Source organism: Mus caroli, chromosome 5, assembly GCF_900094665.2.
Source record: "Mus caroli chromosome 5, CAROLI_EIJ_v1.1, whole genome shotgun sequence".
Classification (NCBI taxonomy): domain Eukaryota; kingdom Metazoa; phylum Chordata; class Mammalia; order Rodentia; family Muridae; genus Mus; species Mus caroli.
The window spans coordinates 57,639,089-57,655,465 of record NC_034574.1 but is presented as its reverse complement, the minus strand read 5'-3'; the positions used below and the strand labels follow the sequence as shown (position 1 = coordinate 57,655,465).

The 16,377-nt window shown below is 47.3% G+C and overlaps 1 protein-coding gene across 1 annotated transcript in view; it reads right to left on the bottom strand.

The window, feature by feature from the left end:
- Tbc1d1 (TBC1 domain family member 1) overlaps positions 1-16,377 on the bottom strand; it is a 211,451-nt gene that overhangs the window by 15,098 nt on the left and 179,976 nt on the right. Inside the window, 3 exon segments of the mRNA XM_029477292.1 lie at positions 3,235-3,394; positions 5,115-5,359; positions 13,943-14,101. Coding sequence (XP_029333152.1) covers positions 3,235-3,394; positions 5,115-5,359; positions 13,943-14,101 — 564 coding nt within the window.

Genomic DNA, 16,377 nt, shown 5'->3' with positions numbered 1-16,377 from the left:
AACCCTCTCCTACCCTTAACTTTCTCCTAGGAGGCTGCAGTCCTGTGCTTGTGGAGCCTCCATCTCCCTATCACAATGTGACAACCACTGTTAGGGCACACTCTGCAAAACCATGCTGTTGCCACTATGTCACACTGCTTGCAGACCAGTGGTTCCCTGGCCACAGGACAACTCTCATTTCTGACTCCATTTTCATTCTAAAGCTCCTGTGTGTTGTGTCAAGCCCTCAGCTTTACGCTCCTCTTCATTCTAGTCTCCCCGCCCCTGCAGCCTGCCCCCTCCAGCAGGACAGACAGACAGCTACTTTTCCCAAAGGCACATGTATGTGGTCAGAGGGTGAACAAAGTAAGCATTATTTTTCTTTCTTAAAAAAAGTCATTTCACTTTATATTTATGTGCCTGTGTGTGGGTAGGCAAGGCCAAAAGAGGTCATCAGAACTGTGCAAATGGAAAATCATAGGCAGTTTTGAGCTGCCTGATAGAGGTGCTGGGAACTGAACTTGGATCCTCTGAGCAATCTGTGCTCTTAGCCTCTGAGCCATCTTGTCAGCACCAGGGCAAGTGTTTCTTCCAAGGTCCCTGTTCCACTCAGATTAGAAATGAGGCCTTGGGGGCCTGGACAGAGGACGGACATCTAGCTCAGTGTGCTCACCATGGGGTCAAGGCACACACACTGACAGAAGCCACCTCTCAAGCAGCATGTCCTTCTTTGGTGGTGACCTATTAATTAATATGGGAGCTATGTTGGTGCAAGCTGGGAATCTCTTTGCACTCATTTATTGATTGATTGGTTGATTGTATTTGTGCGCATGCCCTGGCACTTATGGGAAGGTGAGGGACAACCTGCAGGAGTCAGTTCTCTCCTTCCACCATGTGGGTTCTAGGGACCAAACTCATGTTAGGACTGAACTCATGTTGGTTCTATCATGGCTGGGCAGCAGAAACCCTTAGCTGCTGAGTCATCTTGTTGACTCTGCAAATTGGCAATTGTCTATTCAGGTGTAAACAGAATTGCTGACAAAGGTTCACCTGCTTTAGGATTTATCTGGATTTAAAGGCTAATAATGAAAAAAGTCCAGGCCAGAAATGTCTAAGAGCCTGAATGGCAAAAGCAGGCAACCAGACTACTCAAGGTATGGAACTCAACAAGCAGGCTGAGGAAAACAGCTGGAACAATCTACCTTTCCAGTGGAACAGGCTGGGGGGGGGGGGGGCTATGCAAAAGCACCTGGTGGGATGTCATAGCACACAGCCTTCTTTGGGCCCCTGCTTCCTGCCTGCACTCCCAGGAGCCCTTGTTAGTCAGTTAGGAACCCACTAGTACAGCAGGGAGCTGTGGACTCCAGGAATTTTGCAGACATTGGCATTTTTTAGGCACACTGTATATAAAACTCGAAGACTCATCACTCCTTCAGAGAAAAACATCCTGCCTGAACTGGTTTCAGCTTTTATTATTAGAATTTAAATCACGAGAACATGCTGCACAGAGCTCCAAGTGATTCTGCAGCAGAAAGGCTCCCATCTCCAGGGAGGAGGGGGCTGCTTGTTTTCCCGGTCCTTCGGCAGCTTACACAGCCTAATGAGTCTGCTTCCCCCAGAGCCCAGCACTGTCCCTGCAGGTGGCAGCTCCGCTTGGCCCAGGCAGGGGTGCCACTCATCCCTGGTAGCTAAGTCTGTGGTCAGTGCAGCCCCCTTGGCAGTTTCCCCACAAACCATGGAATTCAACTTCTCAGCTGTTCTCAGCCTGTCAACAGGCAGCTCTCCCTGCCCCCGTTCTAGTCCTCACATGACCCACAGAGAGAACAGATTAAGACAAAGAGGAAGGGTGTGAGGGCAGGGTTTTTTTGTTTGTTTTTTCCATTTCTAAGGTACAGGAAACAAAAACTCAGAAGTTATTGGCAAGAACTGAAGCCCACAGCTAGAGATACATCCTGTAACTCTTTGTCAGTATAGCAAGCACCCCATTTTGAAGCTTTTATTTTTATTTTTTGTTTTTTTTTGAGACAGGTTTCTCTGTATAACAGAGCTGGCTGTCTTGGAACTTGCTTTGTAGACCAGGCTGGATTCGAACTCATGCCTGCCTCTGCCTCCTGGAGTGCTAGGATTAAAGGTGTGAGTCATCACACCTGGCCCAAGGGTTTTATTTTTCTTACCTGTGGTCTAAATGTCATAAAATCTCATAATTTGCCTAACTGCAAGATAAATTTTACTCTCTAGCTTACTGTGGTAATTCAATCTGGGGAGAGAGTTATACAAAAGAGGGTCATAGCACTTTAAAAATACAGATTCCAGTCACAGAGGGGAGTCTTCAAAGGTTCCTGTGGACAAAGAGATAAAGGTAACAGTCCCTCACTTTACTGGGAGAGGAGGAAAAGAAAGCCAAGGCTCACTCAAAGACAAGTGTTCAGGGCAGACAGATGGCTCAGTGGTTAAGAGAATTGTCTGCTCTTCCAGAGGATACAAATTCAATTCCTAGCACCCCAATGGCAGGCACTCACACTACCTTTAATTCCAATTTCAAAGGACACACAGCACTTTTCTGGCCTCTGACACTCACATACATATGGCATACACCCTGACAGGCACATACATATACACAAAATAAACATAAATTTAAAAACAAAGTTTCAGCATTTTTAGGAATCATGTCTAGTCAAGTATATACAAAATAGTGTATGATCAGTGTTTGTGAACAATCCCTTGAGATGCTCTCTGAGGGGCTGGAGAGATGGTAAGCACTTGCCATATAAGCAAGAGGACCTGGGTTTGGAACCCTAGTACCACATGACAACTGGGTATCACGGTGCAAGCCTATATATAAGCCCAGTCTGGAGGGGTAGAGACAGGAGATTCTCTAGGGCTTATTGGCCAGCCAAAAAATAAGAGACAATGTCTCAAAATATAACGTGGAGAGGGCTAATGGAAGATACCTGCTATCACCCCCTGGCTACCATATCATGAGTATTCATAAGTGCACATGCACACACACAAATCTCCTCTCAAGTTCTAAAATAAATCTGTAAAAGTGTAATTGCATGTGTTTGAAAGTAGGAGAGGTGACTAATGGGACATGTCCTAGGCCAGGCCAGGGTCATCAAAAGTTCAACAGGACTTGAAAGTCTCCATTCCAAGCTTGACTAGATAGCTATAAAGACCAAGCAAACCACCAGGGTAGCAATGACGCTGCTTTGTGACAGGGGAACACTGGCTGGCAGATGGATGGAGGAAGCTCACCAAAGACTCTGGCTACAAAGCCGAGTGGGAACTGTGAGGCGAACACGGTGAGAAACCAGGGAGCCGCGTAGAGGCTGGGGCCGATCTCGTGCTCTTCCAGGTGGTTGTAGAGGTCTCGGTGGTAATCATGGAGGAGCCGTGACAGCTGGTACATCTGGATCTGTAGGAACACACGTCCATAGGGGCTGGGAACTGAGCACAGACTCCATGTATAGATTTACTCATCTTGTGTGTGTGTGTGTGGGGGGGGTGTTTAGCTCTGTTGATTCTCTATTTGGCTTAGAGTATCCACTGACCTAATGCATCCAACCAAAGCTTCCTGGGAACAGGCTCCCATTGATCAGTAGAAGCCTAGAGCACTAGTGCTGGGTCTGCTTCCACTCCATCGTCCTCCCCTTGTGCTTCCCAGCTAAGACCCTAAACATCTGTCTGTGCAAAGATCTAAACAATTCCCTTACATTCTTAGAAAAACTCTAACCAAGGGGAATTTGGAACAAAAATCTCCTGCTAGGAGTGAACCAAGGACCCCTTCATCATGGTTCCAGAGTGTGCCCTCTCTCTCTGTGCTCAACAGTCAATTCCCAGAGTCAGTCTACAGGTGAGAGTCAAGTCTTACAGTGGCTGCCTTCCCTTTTGAGATTCATGTTCACATAGTTCAAGCTTACAGGAAAAACCAAATGAACTTTTAATAATGCATACTGGTATTTTCAAACAAAGTCCTTAGCTCCAATGGTACATTCTAAAGCCCTAAAGTTACAGAACCCTGCTGGGAAATGAATGGATGACCAGCTAATAAGCAATGCTCTGGATACTCCCAGATCAGGGCCCTGAGCTTTCTCCACCTCTGGAAAGCAGCAAGCACAGTGCTTGATGAGCTGGGTGTACTGTTGTGTCTGGCCCTCCTCCTGCCCTGCCTGGAAGGTGGGGCTGGAACCCAGGACTTCACCAGGGGCTGGGAAACAACCACTGTGCACATCTAGACTTTTCTGTTTGTTTGTTTGTTTGTTTGTTTTTGAGACCGGGCCTTCCCATGGCACTCACCTATAGGGTAAACTCACTATACAGGCCGGGACAGCCTACTACTTTGGATTCTTCTGCCTCAGCCTCCTAAAGGTGGGCTTACAGCACCCAGCCCAGCTTGCTTTTCTGTTGAACTTGCTCATAAATCAAATACTGACAGGGTTTCTATTCCATTCCAGGAACTGCTAGCAGCTAGGGGTATAACTCAACAAAATCTTCCCTCATTAAGGAAATCAGGATATGAGAAGATAGGAAGTAAATAACTAGGGTGGTTTATGGCACGAACTGTGTTGTCCTGAAGGCATGAGACAAGGTAGCATGACATGGTCTGTCTGTCAAGAGTGGAAATGAGGGACCCAGCGCCAGCACAGGCAGGAGGAGCTTCTGGGATACAGTTCCTGACAGTGGAGCTGAACCCTGGATGATGACAGTGGATGGAGAGAGGATCCCAGGCAGAAAACAGAACAGATCACAGGGTCAGAGGCACCAGAAACATTCATAGAAGGCTAAGGGAAGGGACATAAGTGAAGGTCCTAGAGCCAGACAGGCCTGGATTTAAATTCCACCTCTAGTCCCACCTTCCAGGGAGTGAGAAAGAGAAGGAAGGAGAAAAATACCAAAACCTCTAGCTGTGTGCCCTGGGCCAACTTCATAATCCATTTGCACCCTCAGTTTCCCTGTCTACAAGCTGAGTGAATTAACAGCATCGTCCTGAGAGCCATCATGGGAAGCACACAGAGCAACACCTAACACAGATGAGACGGCAGCAGCCAGCAGTGGACAGGAGCCTAGATCTGCCCATAGAGGAATGACACACCTCTTTGGCATCTTTTTACTTATGTCGCAAGGATGCTTGGTACCTGCAAAATAATCATGTCTGGTCGATACTGTTTCCGCAGCCCCATGTCAAACATCAGGAACTTGAGCATCTTGAACGCCTCTTCCTCACTCATGTGAAGAAGCAAAATGCCTGCCACAAAGCTGAGACCTTGACAGTATCCAACCTCCTGGTCCAGAAGTGAGTAGGCCTTTAGAATGTTGTAAAGTGACAGCTGACCTGCTCCAAGCTGGGCAGAGAAGTATGGATGTGTTGGGAAGGTTCGTCCTGGGAAAAGAATACAAGTTAGGGGTAGCATACAAGAGGCCCATGGAACCAGATATGCAGCATCAGGGAATGAAACCTAAAGGTGATCAGTCGTAACATCAGTGTGTCTTAAGTACCAACCACCTCTGATCAGTGAATGTAGTCAGCTGGGTTCTAAGATAATATTTGCAACAAAAACCCAGCAACTTACCACGTTTTGCAGTGTTTAGTTTATTTGTTTCTGAGATTGGCTCGGAGTTTGTAGCTCTGGCTGGTTTGGAGCTTGCTGTGTAGACCAGGCCGGCCCCTAATTTGCTGTGGAGACCAGGCTAGCCTCACAGAAAGCAGTCTAGCCTCCCCTGCAAGTGCTGAGATTTTAAAGGTGTGTATCACATGCACAGTGATTTTGTTTTTAAGTGCTAATTTAGGTAAAAGAAGTTATAACGACCTTTAGTCTAGTGAATATATGCTTTTTCAATAAAAAACAAGAAGGCTGCTTGTCCTGACCATAGAACCTCACTTCCCAAGAGCACGGTACTTTCTAGACATCAAACTGCCCAAAATAAAAATGTGGCACTTCTTCTGTGTGTGCTTTATTTCACCCAGGAGGCTTTCATTGCTGAAGCCTGCCAAAGTGATAGACAGAGAAGGAAGTTTCTAGGAACAGGAAGTGCCTCGTTAAGTGCAGGGGTGCATGGGCCCAGCTATGACACTGGCGAGAACCATGACCTAGCTCGTCATCAATGGCAGCAGGCACATCTGGGCCACAGCAACGCTAGCTGGAGTTACTGAACTTGCCTCAGTGGGGCAGGAGGAGATTCTGCAAATCCACAGGTTTGTCCTCCTTTCCCTTAGAAAGCTTTTAGTTCACCCTGAAACATATCTGCACTTGGGTTGAAGAAGACAGACACAGGCTCCTGCTTTGCATTCCAAGCTCCCTTCTTGCCTTTGCTACTCTCTTCATCAACAGACATTCCCCAAATGCTCTGTGTACACATCACTCTACAGCTAGGGAGAAGTGAGAAGCAGGGCACACACAACACAGTTCCCCTCCACTAACCTGGAGATCCGCACATCCATTTCCCACCCTGAGATTTGTCCTCTAGGCTAGATGCAGGGCTGAGTGAAGACTCCTGGAGTCTCTGACCATGTGTGGCTACATATAGCATTGTATATGTCCACGTGAGCAGAAGAGGCAAGGTATCTTTGTTCAGCTCTCAGTTAACAGCTACATGAGGCCATGATGCAAGAGCTAAAGGGAATCTACACAGGTCCGGTGTTACAGTGGGGCCAACGAGATGGCTCAATGGGTAAGGGCACCTGTATAAGCCTGGTAACCAGAGGTCAATCCCTGAAGCCTATGCACTGGTGGACAGAGACAACCGACTCAGCCAAGCTGTCCTCCACACATGCACATGGCACACATACGCACATGCCCACATCATGTGCACACACAATAATTTTAAAGTTACATGTGGAATTCATTTTAATAAGATGTTTAACCCAACAGACCCAATATTATCATCCTAACATGTAACCAACACAAAAACATCAAGGCATTTTGCCTTCTCTTTCCATGCCATTGAATTCCAGTGGGTTCTTCTGAGTGACAGCACACCTAAATTTAGGCTCATCACATTTTGAGGACTCAACAGCCACTTCCGGCTCCTGTATTGAATAGGCTAAGAGAACTGCTTTCTTAAGAGAGGAAGAACAGGTGGCACCCTTTTCTCTCCGTTCCCATTCCCTCACCAGGCCCCTCACACGTGGAACAGTCCTCCCCGCATGGACAGTTCTCTTCCCTTTCTAAAAAAGAATCATCTACTTATTTATTGGGTGAGTCAAGGGTATGCACATCTCACCCGTGCTAGGCAGAACAACCTGGAAGAGTCAGTTCTCTCTCATCCTTATAGGTTCTGGCACCAAACTCAGGTTGCCAGGCTTGGAGGCAAGCTGGGAGTTCTTGCCTTCCCACTATGTGTTCTTCTAGCTCTGTGCTACCTACCACTCCTGTGCTCCTGCTGTGGCCAGGGGATCCTGGGCTCCGAGAAGCTTGTTCAGGGTTCACAGGTTCATGGGTCGGTCTCTCTCTCTCTCTCTCTCTCTCTCTCTCTTCACGTACACTAGTGTTTTGCCTGCACATATGTGTGTATGAGGGTGTTGGATCACCTGAAACTGGAGTTATAAATAGCTCTGAGCTGCCATGTTAGACGCTGGGAATTGAACCTAGGTCCTCTGGAAGAACAGCCTGTCCTCTTAACCGCTGAGCCATCTCTCCAGCCTCAAAACCTTTCTTTTTATAACTACAGATGTCTATAAAGTCAGCCTTTTCTTTGTTTATTTCAAAGAATATAACTCCAACAACTAGATAAAGATAATATGATAATCCAGATGATTTATTAAATAAGCTAGGAAAGATATTTAAAAACTACAACATAATGTCACAGTCATCACTGGTTTTCTTTTGGAAAACGGTTGTTTTTCATTGTATGTTTATATAGTGAGTTTAGTATAGTCATTTTAAAATAAAAACTTATTTTTAACTTTGTCAGTTTTAGTTTCTAATGTAGTAAATAATTAATATAACATTTTCCATATAAGCCGAAGCTCTTTGGGCTATTTGATCTCAAAAGAGAAAGGGGTCCCGACCTCCCAGTTGTGAAACACTTGCTCTAGGCCCACACAGCTTATACACTTTCCTGGCTGCAAATCCACAAAGGAGAGCAAGGCAGGCTACTGGGGAGAGAACAGACCAGTTGGATTAAGAACATTTCCTGGACAACCCACTCTCATGAAGCCAGAGTGTGGCAGCCCTCCCGCCATGATCAGAAGGTGGTCAGATGGTGTGACGCCAGCACCAGGAGGGAGGGAGAACATTCCTCAGAAGACCTCATGGAAGACCCTGCTGAAGCAGGGCCTGAGCCTTGTGTGATGTCTCTCCAAGGACAATGTCAGCTCGGTGTACCTCACTGCTCACTCAAAGCTGGGTGACTATAGACAAAACACTGCCAGCTGTTTGCTCTGTTGGTCCAAACTTCAGGAAGAATAAAAGGAAAGTCCAGGGCTAAGTCTCTCCTGCGACAAGCCTGGCAGAATAGCCACTAGGTATATATAGCACTGGATCTGAAAGACCCTTGTCAGAGAATGGTAAGCAGAAACTGATGAATCCTTGGCAAATCCATTGGAAAAAGGGGACTTCCTTCATAAACTACACTTTATAATTCACCATGAGGTAGAGAACTGCAGGCCCTTTCAGTCTCTGTTAAGGAGAGGCCACTTTCATACACCGAAAGAGATTGTTAAATGGAAACTGTCAAAAGGGCACAAAGAAACTCCTGTAGACTGGGGAGATGGCTCAGAGGGTAAGAGCATTTGCTATACAAAAGCACAGACAACTGAGTTTGAACCCCCAGAATCCACATAGAAAGCTGGGCATGGTCACATGCATGCCTGTAACTCCAGCACTGTGGGTGGATGGAGACAGAACGGTCACTGGGGCTTGCTGGTCACCAGCTTCAGAGAGAGACCCTGTCTCAAAGGCATGAGGTGGAAAGTGACAGAGCTAGGCACCAGATGTCCTCCTTTGGGCTGTGTGCCCTTCCACTAAACTGTGCCTCCTAAAGTGACAACATGTCTAGCTGCTCAAGATGACCCATTGCAATTGCAGCCAGTGACACTGTCTGAGCTCTGTCTAAGCGCCCCAGAGTAAGCAGTGGCTGCTGGGACCTGCTCTCGGGGCTCGGCATGTGAGCATCTGTGACAACCTGCTACAGGTTTTCACAGGATTTCAGTGCGGCAGCTTAAGCCTGAATATTGTGGGAGTCTTGACACTGACTACTAAACACTAGACATCTTTCGAGGTGCTGGAGATGGCTGCTAACCAGTCTCTGGGCTGACGGACCACTGACTGATGGCGAGCGGGTGCAGGAAGACTTTAGTATCTGTGAAGGAATGAAAGTACACTCTGCTTCATCCATCTCAGCACTCATGCTCTATCCCTGCAAGGTTACAGGCAACTTAGTGTCTCCTGATGTTGCTGTGATAAAGTCCTCGGACAAAAGCAACCTGAGAGAAAGGGCTTACGTTACTTCACAGCTGAGGTGTACTCCATCATGGGAGGGAGTCAGGCAGCAGGGCTGGAAGCAGCTGGCCATGTTACGTCCAAAGTCAGAAGAGCAGTGAATGAATCCGTGCTACTGAGTGAGTGCATGGTAGTGTGTGCACGTGTACTAGTGAGTTCATGCATGCTAGTGTCTAGCTCACCACCTGCATTTCACACAGTTTAGGGTCTCCAGCCCAGAGAATGTTCTTGTTCACAGTGTAGATAGATGGGTCTTCCCACATTGGTTAGTCATAATAAAGATAATTTCCCATAGGCATGCCTAGAGGCCGGCTGGTCTCCCAGTGATTACAGATTGTGTCAAGTTGACAACTGACACTAAGCGCCACCCAGGGTGTATTTAGAATGACCAAACAAAAGCGGCTTCATACTGAGATCTTGAGAATATCAAAGGTGCACACTCTGGGATAACTTGTGCAGTTGTTGGTACAGGAATTTATTAGACTCTGGAACTGTGACTTCCACAGAACAGAGTTTAGTCTCCAACTGGACAGACAGGCTACTGTGCATGCATGACAAGTTCTAGGCATGCTTCTGTCTTTTGCCATAAAGGTTTTTTTTACCTGTTTTACAGTTAGCAATAAAGACCTACACATCTCGTATTAATTCTAAAAGAGAGGAGGGCAGACTTCTTTCTTTCTCAGGTTTGAGGTCTCTGGCTAAAACATATATTTGGTGGAAAGAAAATTCATGATAACACCTAACCTGGATCCATTATCTAAGTGACTCTCCTGGACATGCGCTCTGCTAGTAACTGACCCATCTGGGTTTCACTGTGGTCTCTAAGCCATTATCTAAGTGACTCTCCTGGACATGCGCTCTGCTAGTAACTGACCCATCTGGGTTTCACTGTGGTCTCTAAGAAGCTCATCAACAACAGTATTTCTGGGCTGGAGAGATGGCTCAGTGGTTAAGAACACTGGCTGCCCTTCCCAAGGGCCTGAGTTCAATTCCCAGCACCCACATGATGGCTTACAACCATCTGTAACGGGATCTGATGCCCTCTTCTGGTATGCAGGTGTACACCCAGATATACATTAAATAAAGAAAACTAAACCAAAACAAACAAATAAAAAAACCAATAGTATTTCTGACATTAGAAATGGTAGTACACCTATACTGGGCTGAGGCAGGATGATTTTAGGCTTGGACAGTGAGATCCTGACTCAGGAAAAGAACAGTAAAGCTATTACTGAGAGACCCAAGGGATCTTCAAAGAGTCTACAGAGTGCCACAGCTTTACACATGGTAACAATCACAATCACAATGAGACTGTAAGGAGCTGATAGAAGCAGTTTCAGCTTTTGCTATGACTTAATGGGATTCCTGTGTCTGGACTGGACTGTGTTCTTCCTATTAGACCTCCCATCCCAGGGGAGGCTACACAGAGTCACCAGGTAGAGGCAGATGATTGCTGGCCAGCTAGGATGGGGACCAGGAGAATGGCTGGGATCCCCAGTACCTTCCAGTAACAGTGTCAGAAAGTGAGCAGGAGCCCCAAACAGAAGGCAGGACTTTGGCAGCCCATGCTATCCACTCAGGATGGAGACCTACAGAGCAGAGGGGAGAAAGGCTATAGTCATCAGAAGGTCAGAGCAGTCCATTGAGCTGGAGACAGAGAAAGCCCCATGGCACCTGCTGAGCCTGGCAGCAGCTTTCTCCTGGCTGGCTGCAGTCTGTGCTAAGGGAAAGGCAGAGGGCAAGATGTAAGAAAGCAGGAAACAGAGCCAGCAGGACAGGCAGTGAGGCTAAGGAGCTCTACACAGAGCTGCCAAAGTACTTCCTCCAGTCCTTGGGCCACACAGTCCACAATAGGCTGGGTAAAGATGAAGCCAGGCCACAGCTGAAATCACATTTTGTAAACTAGAGAATATGACCAAACGATAAAGTCTACTGTTTTTATTCTTTGAAGAAACAAATCTTACAAAAAGCTGTTTAAGTAAAAGGCCAGTCTCATAAACCAAGAGACAGAAAGCAAACCACTGAAAAGCTAAAGTCCTTCTCCCCTGTGGTGTTCTTCCTCCAGCCACACACTGTAGGAAAGCTACACTGAAAGGCATGGACTGTGCCATCACTCTACACCACACACCTCTACTGGGCCCAGACTGCTACAGTACAGACGGAATATACACAACAGACAAGATACACAGTGTGGACTAAACAAAAGATGGTGACACATGTCATGGCCAGAGCTGGAGGCCTATCATGCTAGGCCTTATTTGACTCACAGAAGAACAGGAGTCCTGCAGAAGGCTGCCCAGACTTCACCACTGGGTCTAGGTCAGCAACCAGGATGTCTGGTTCACATAGGGACAAAATGATGCTGGCAGGATCCCTGGATAAACCCTAGGACCCTGGTGGAGGTAAGTCTCGACATAGATTGCTGCAAATAGAGGCTCTTCAGGCCCCTGGGAGGATGCTGGAGGTCATCCAAAGTGGAGGCCAGGCCAGCACTGGGCCAGAGGTGAGGAAAGAGAAGGGTCAACAGTGAGTGGGGGCTGGGTGCAGCTGGCCTTGGAAGCAGAAGGGAGAGGGTGGGGCTGAACAGGGGCAGAGAGGATGTGAATCAGGCACTGTTTTCTAGGGGAAAGGCCAGTGAGCTGGGGCTCAGACAAACAGTGCTTCCTAGGGAGAGGGCTGGAGGCAGGGGCGGGGGAGTGTGGCCAATCTGGACTTCATTCTCTTTCTGCAGAAAAGGGATGAGATCCAAGCAGTCAGAGGCAGAGGGCTGACCGTGTCCAGGAAGAGTAAGGGGAATGCAGACAAGAAGCCAAAGGAAGAAAATGCAGAACAGGGTGCGAAATTTCTTGTGTTTCCTCTCCTCCTCCTGTGCCATGGGGTAGTGGAGAAGGCAGGAGAGAGCCCTGTCACTCCTTTCCACACCCCTACCCCCAGGTCAGTTTTCAGTTCACCTCACAGAACAGGAACCCGATGCCACTGTTCTGTTACCACACTAACAAATTCAGCTGCTGCCAATGTACAAATATCCTCCACAGGGTCACCAGGCCAGATGGGCTTTGGCTGGAGATCGATTGGCCATGCCAGTCAGCCTCCCACTTCACCTGCCCAGTACTGGCATCTCTTAGCACCATGGAGCCTGTAGGGCTTGGAAGTCTTAGGCTGTCAGAATGATGGTGGATAGGTCCCGGCACCTCTGCACTGATGGCCATGCTATTTGACTGCTCAGTGCCTCGGTTTCCTCCTGTCTTAGGAGAAGCTGTGGAAGGTGTGTGAGAGCGCAGTGCCTCGCCATCAACATGGCAAAGATACATTGAGTACCTACTATGTGTCGGGCACTGTCCTTGGAGTTGAGAGTACACTCTAATACAGCCCAAGTGCAGCCCATGGAGGGCACCATCCTGCTGAGCAGAGGTAGGGTTAGGAGTGGATGAGCACGGTTCTCATGCAAATTAGTTATGAGATCATGAACAAGTTATGTAACCTCTCTGCACTTGTCTATGTGTACTGTTGTGAAAATGAAAAGAAATGGATTGAGTAAATTTCATACAACATTCAACTCAAGGTAAAGTTAAGTGTTAGCATTAAACAATAACAGCAATAATAATAATCACCCCAGTAGTTAAGTACCAGGGAGAAAGAGTGTGGGTTAGGAAGGGTGGGCTTGGCCTGTGGGCGGAGAAGCTACAGTCAGGACAGTTCTGAGGATGACATTCAAAGCCAGCACTGCAGAGTAGCCTGAGAGACTTTTCCAAGCATGAAGTTACTACTGTGTGTGGCTCTGACTCCGGCCTGACCCAGCTCACCATCTCTACTGCAGCTGTAGCACGGGGAAAGACCCACAGAATGGGCAGTGCAGTGCACTGAGCAGAGACAGGCGCATGTCCTGGGGAGGGGGACGACATCCTCAGCATCCAGAACTGGCCTTCGGGAAGGCCACGGAGCTAGCTCCCCACAGCAGAGACGGGCCTTGTGAGCAAGCAGGAAGGCAGGGCTCCATCCCTGCTCAGCCACCAACAGTCAGAGGGTCTCTTGTTCCACATAATTACATTCTAAGTCAGCGAGGTCTTTCCCATGGCAACTGCAAATCCAATACACTGCTTCCTTTCTGCGTTTTAAAAGCTATTCCAGAACCAAGGCACTGCCCACTTTCCAAGATGAAACTGCCAACACACAGTTTTCTACAATTATTCTGACAAGTTCTGTTTGTACACCACAGCCCAGAGAATGCTTCTAAAAGCAAACCAAGCTCGTGTGTGTCTCCTGTAGCCAAGCCAAGCCAATGTGTCTCCCAGGTTGCTCCTTCAGTGCACTGTAAAGCATCCCTTGGAAAATATGAATTACTGAGCTGAACCAGAGTTCTGTGTCAATGAACAGACTTGATGACCACTCAAGGCCTCCCCACACCTACAACATGCCGAAACAAGCCAGAACAAGCCCGCGGATGCTCTCAGAGGGCATCTGTGATCACTAAATGACCTGGATGGTCTCTCTACACTCTGGCTCCGGGGGCGGGGCAGACTCACCGAGGTCGATGAGAATGGCATGCTGCTGCGAGGTCAGCTTCTTCAGGAGCTCTTTGTAGGGCACATCCTTTGGCTGCTGTTTACTAGGAAATGGGTGTTTAAGGTGGAACTGCTCAGCTAGAAATTTCCAGATCTCACCCCGGTGATGACGTGGCACACCTTTAACAGAGTGAGTGGAAAATATTAAACCAGGCTTTATACACAGAACTCAGCTCATTGATTTAAAAAAAAAAAAAAAGAGTTGTGTCCTTTTTCATGACTGCAAATTCTTTGTGTGTACAGACATGCAGGGGCATGTGGGTATGGGTACACGTGGAGGACATGGAGGCCGGAAGACAACCTCAGGAACGCCATCACTCACTCACTTTAGTTAGACAGACATGGTCACTCACCAGGCTGCATTCCCCAGTCAGCCCCAGGGTTGTACCTTCCTCTGCCTCCCGCATCCCGAGCACTGGGGCTACAGCAGGCACTATGGCTCCCAGGTTTCCTTTGAGTTCTGGGAACCAAACGGAGGCCCTCACACTTGCAAGGCAAGCACTTCATGGACTATGCCAACCCCATTACAGGATTCTTGAGTTATGGCAGGAATCCTGACCTAACCCAAGCCTACCTGAAGCCAACCAACAATGCTCCGAGGCAATGAGAGGAAGATGCACATGTCTCAGAGCAGGAAGAGAAGCAAAGTGAGGTAGAGCTCAGGGGAAAGAGCTGGCCCTCTGCATCTCAGCAATCAGGAGCTCAAAGCCTCCGTCATGCAAGCAACCCTTAAAGATGAAGGAAAAGGGAAGAGAACTAACCAGAAGGAAGGTATCTTGAGTGGGTCAGGGTACCTTGGACAGTGAGTGGTTTTTCTCCACCCTGTAGATCAGCTTGGAAGAACTGTAAGGAACGGCCCTGTGCTAAGCAATTGCATTCCACACTTTCCCTAACCGTTTACCTCAGCATTAACTTGACAGCTCTGAGCAGGGAATGAAGAGTGGGCTTCTAAAGGCTACGTCCATCTCCTCACCCCTGGAACCTCTAAAATTGGCCTTGTTTCTGCAAATGTGGCTAAAGTCAGGACTGAGGATGCCATCATCGTGACTAGAACCTGGACTTTGTATCTTAAGACAAATGTTCCTGACAGCAGCACCCAGAGGGGGAGTTGAGAAGAGGAGTCAGTGTGTCCATGGAAGCTGAGGAAGACAGCTTTGAGGCAAGAAGTTACACAAGTGTAGTCAGCTACAGCCAGCAGAAGCTGGGCCCAGGTACAGTGGGCCTGACATCCTGACTTGAGACTTCACAACTGTCAAAGAAAAAAAAAAGATAGCTGGGCAGTGGTGGCGCACGCCTTTAATCCCAGCCTCTGGGAGGTAAAGGCAGGTGGATTTCTGAGTTCGAGGCCAGCCTGGTCTACAGAGTGAGTACCAGGACAGCCAGGGCTATACAGAGAAACCTATCTCAAGAAAAAAAGAAAAAGGAAAGAAAGTGAGAAAGAAAGAAAGAAAAAAAAGACAAAGAAAAAACGTGTGCATGTGTTTCGTAACTCTCAAGGTTAACTTTCTATTTGATCATTCTGGGCATGTGTGCAGCACACACGGATTACTGTCACGCTTTTCTTCCTAGTTTTTACAAATGTTTCATACAATCCACTTTGATCATATTCTTTCCCTCCAACTCCTCTCAGAACCCCCAACTCTGCTAACTTCATCTCCCTCTCTTAAAGTAAAAAGATACACATACACACACACACACACACACACACACACACACACCTGCCAAAATAAAGCAAGAAAAAAAAAGAAGAAAAGCAGCAGCAGCTAAGAAATAACAAGCCATAGCAAACAAAAAGCTCTCCAAACCCATGGAGTCTATTTTTGGTTAGTCACCTGCTTCTGAGCATGGGCCTGCCCTGGAACTTGACTGATACATCATTGGAGAAAAGTGTTTTCTCCTGTGCCAGCAGTTATCAATTGCAACTAACATCTTGGTTAGAGGTGGGGCTTCATGTCCACTTCCCCTTTGCAATATGAAATTTTGTGTAACTTGAACCTGTGCAGGTCTTTTCTTTTTTTCTTTTTTCTTTCTTTTTTTTTTTTTTTATTTAAACAAAAACTTTGTGTGGCAGTCAGAAGACACTTCTCAGGAATTGGTTCTCTCCTTCTTGTGGAATGCAGAGCTTGAATTCAGTTCATCACTCCTACATGCAAATGTATACACACCGAATGACCATGCTGGCCAACTTGTGTTGTTTTAGTCACCAAATCTGTAGTTATTTGCTGTGGTAGCAACCAGAAACTAGCATACCCTAATGGCTGCTTTCTTACATCACTTCGACTCCTTCTCTCCTTCCTTACCATGTGTACTGGCTATTTTTGTGTCAACTTGACACAGCTGGAGTTATCACAGAGAAAGGAGCTTCAGTTGAGGAAATGCCTCCATGAGATCCAACT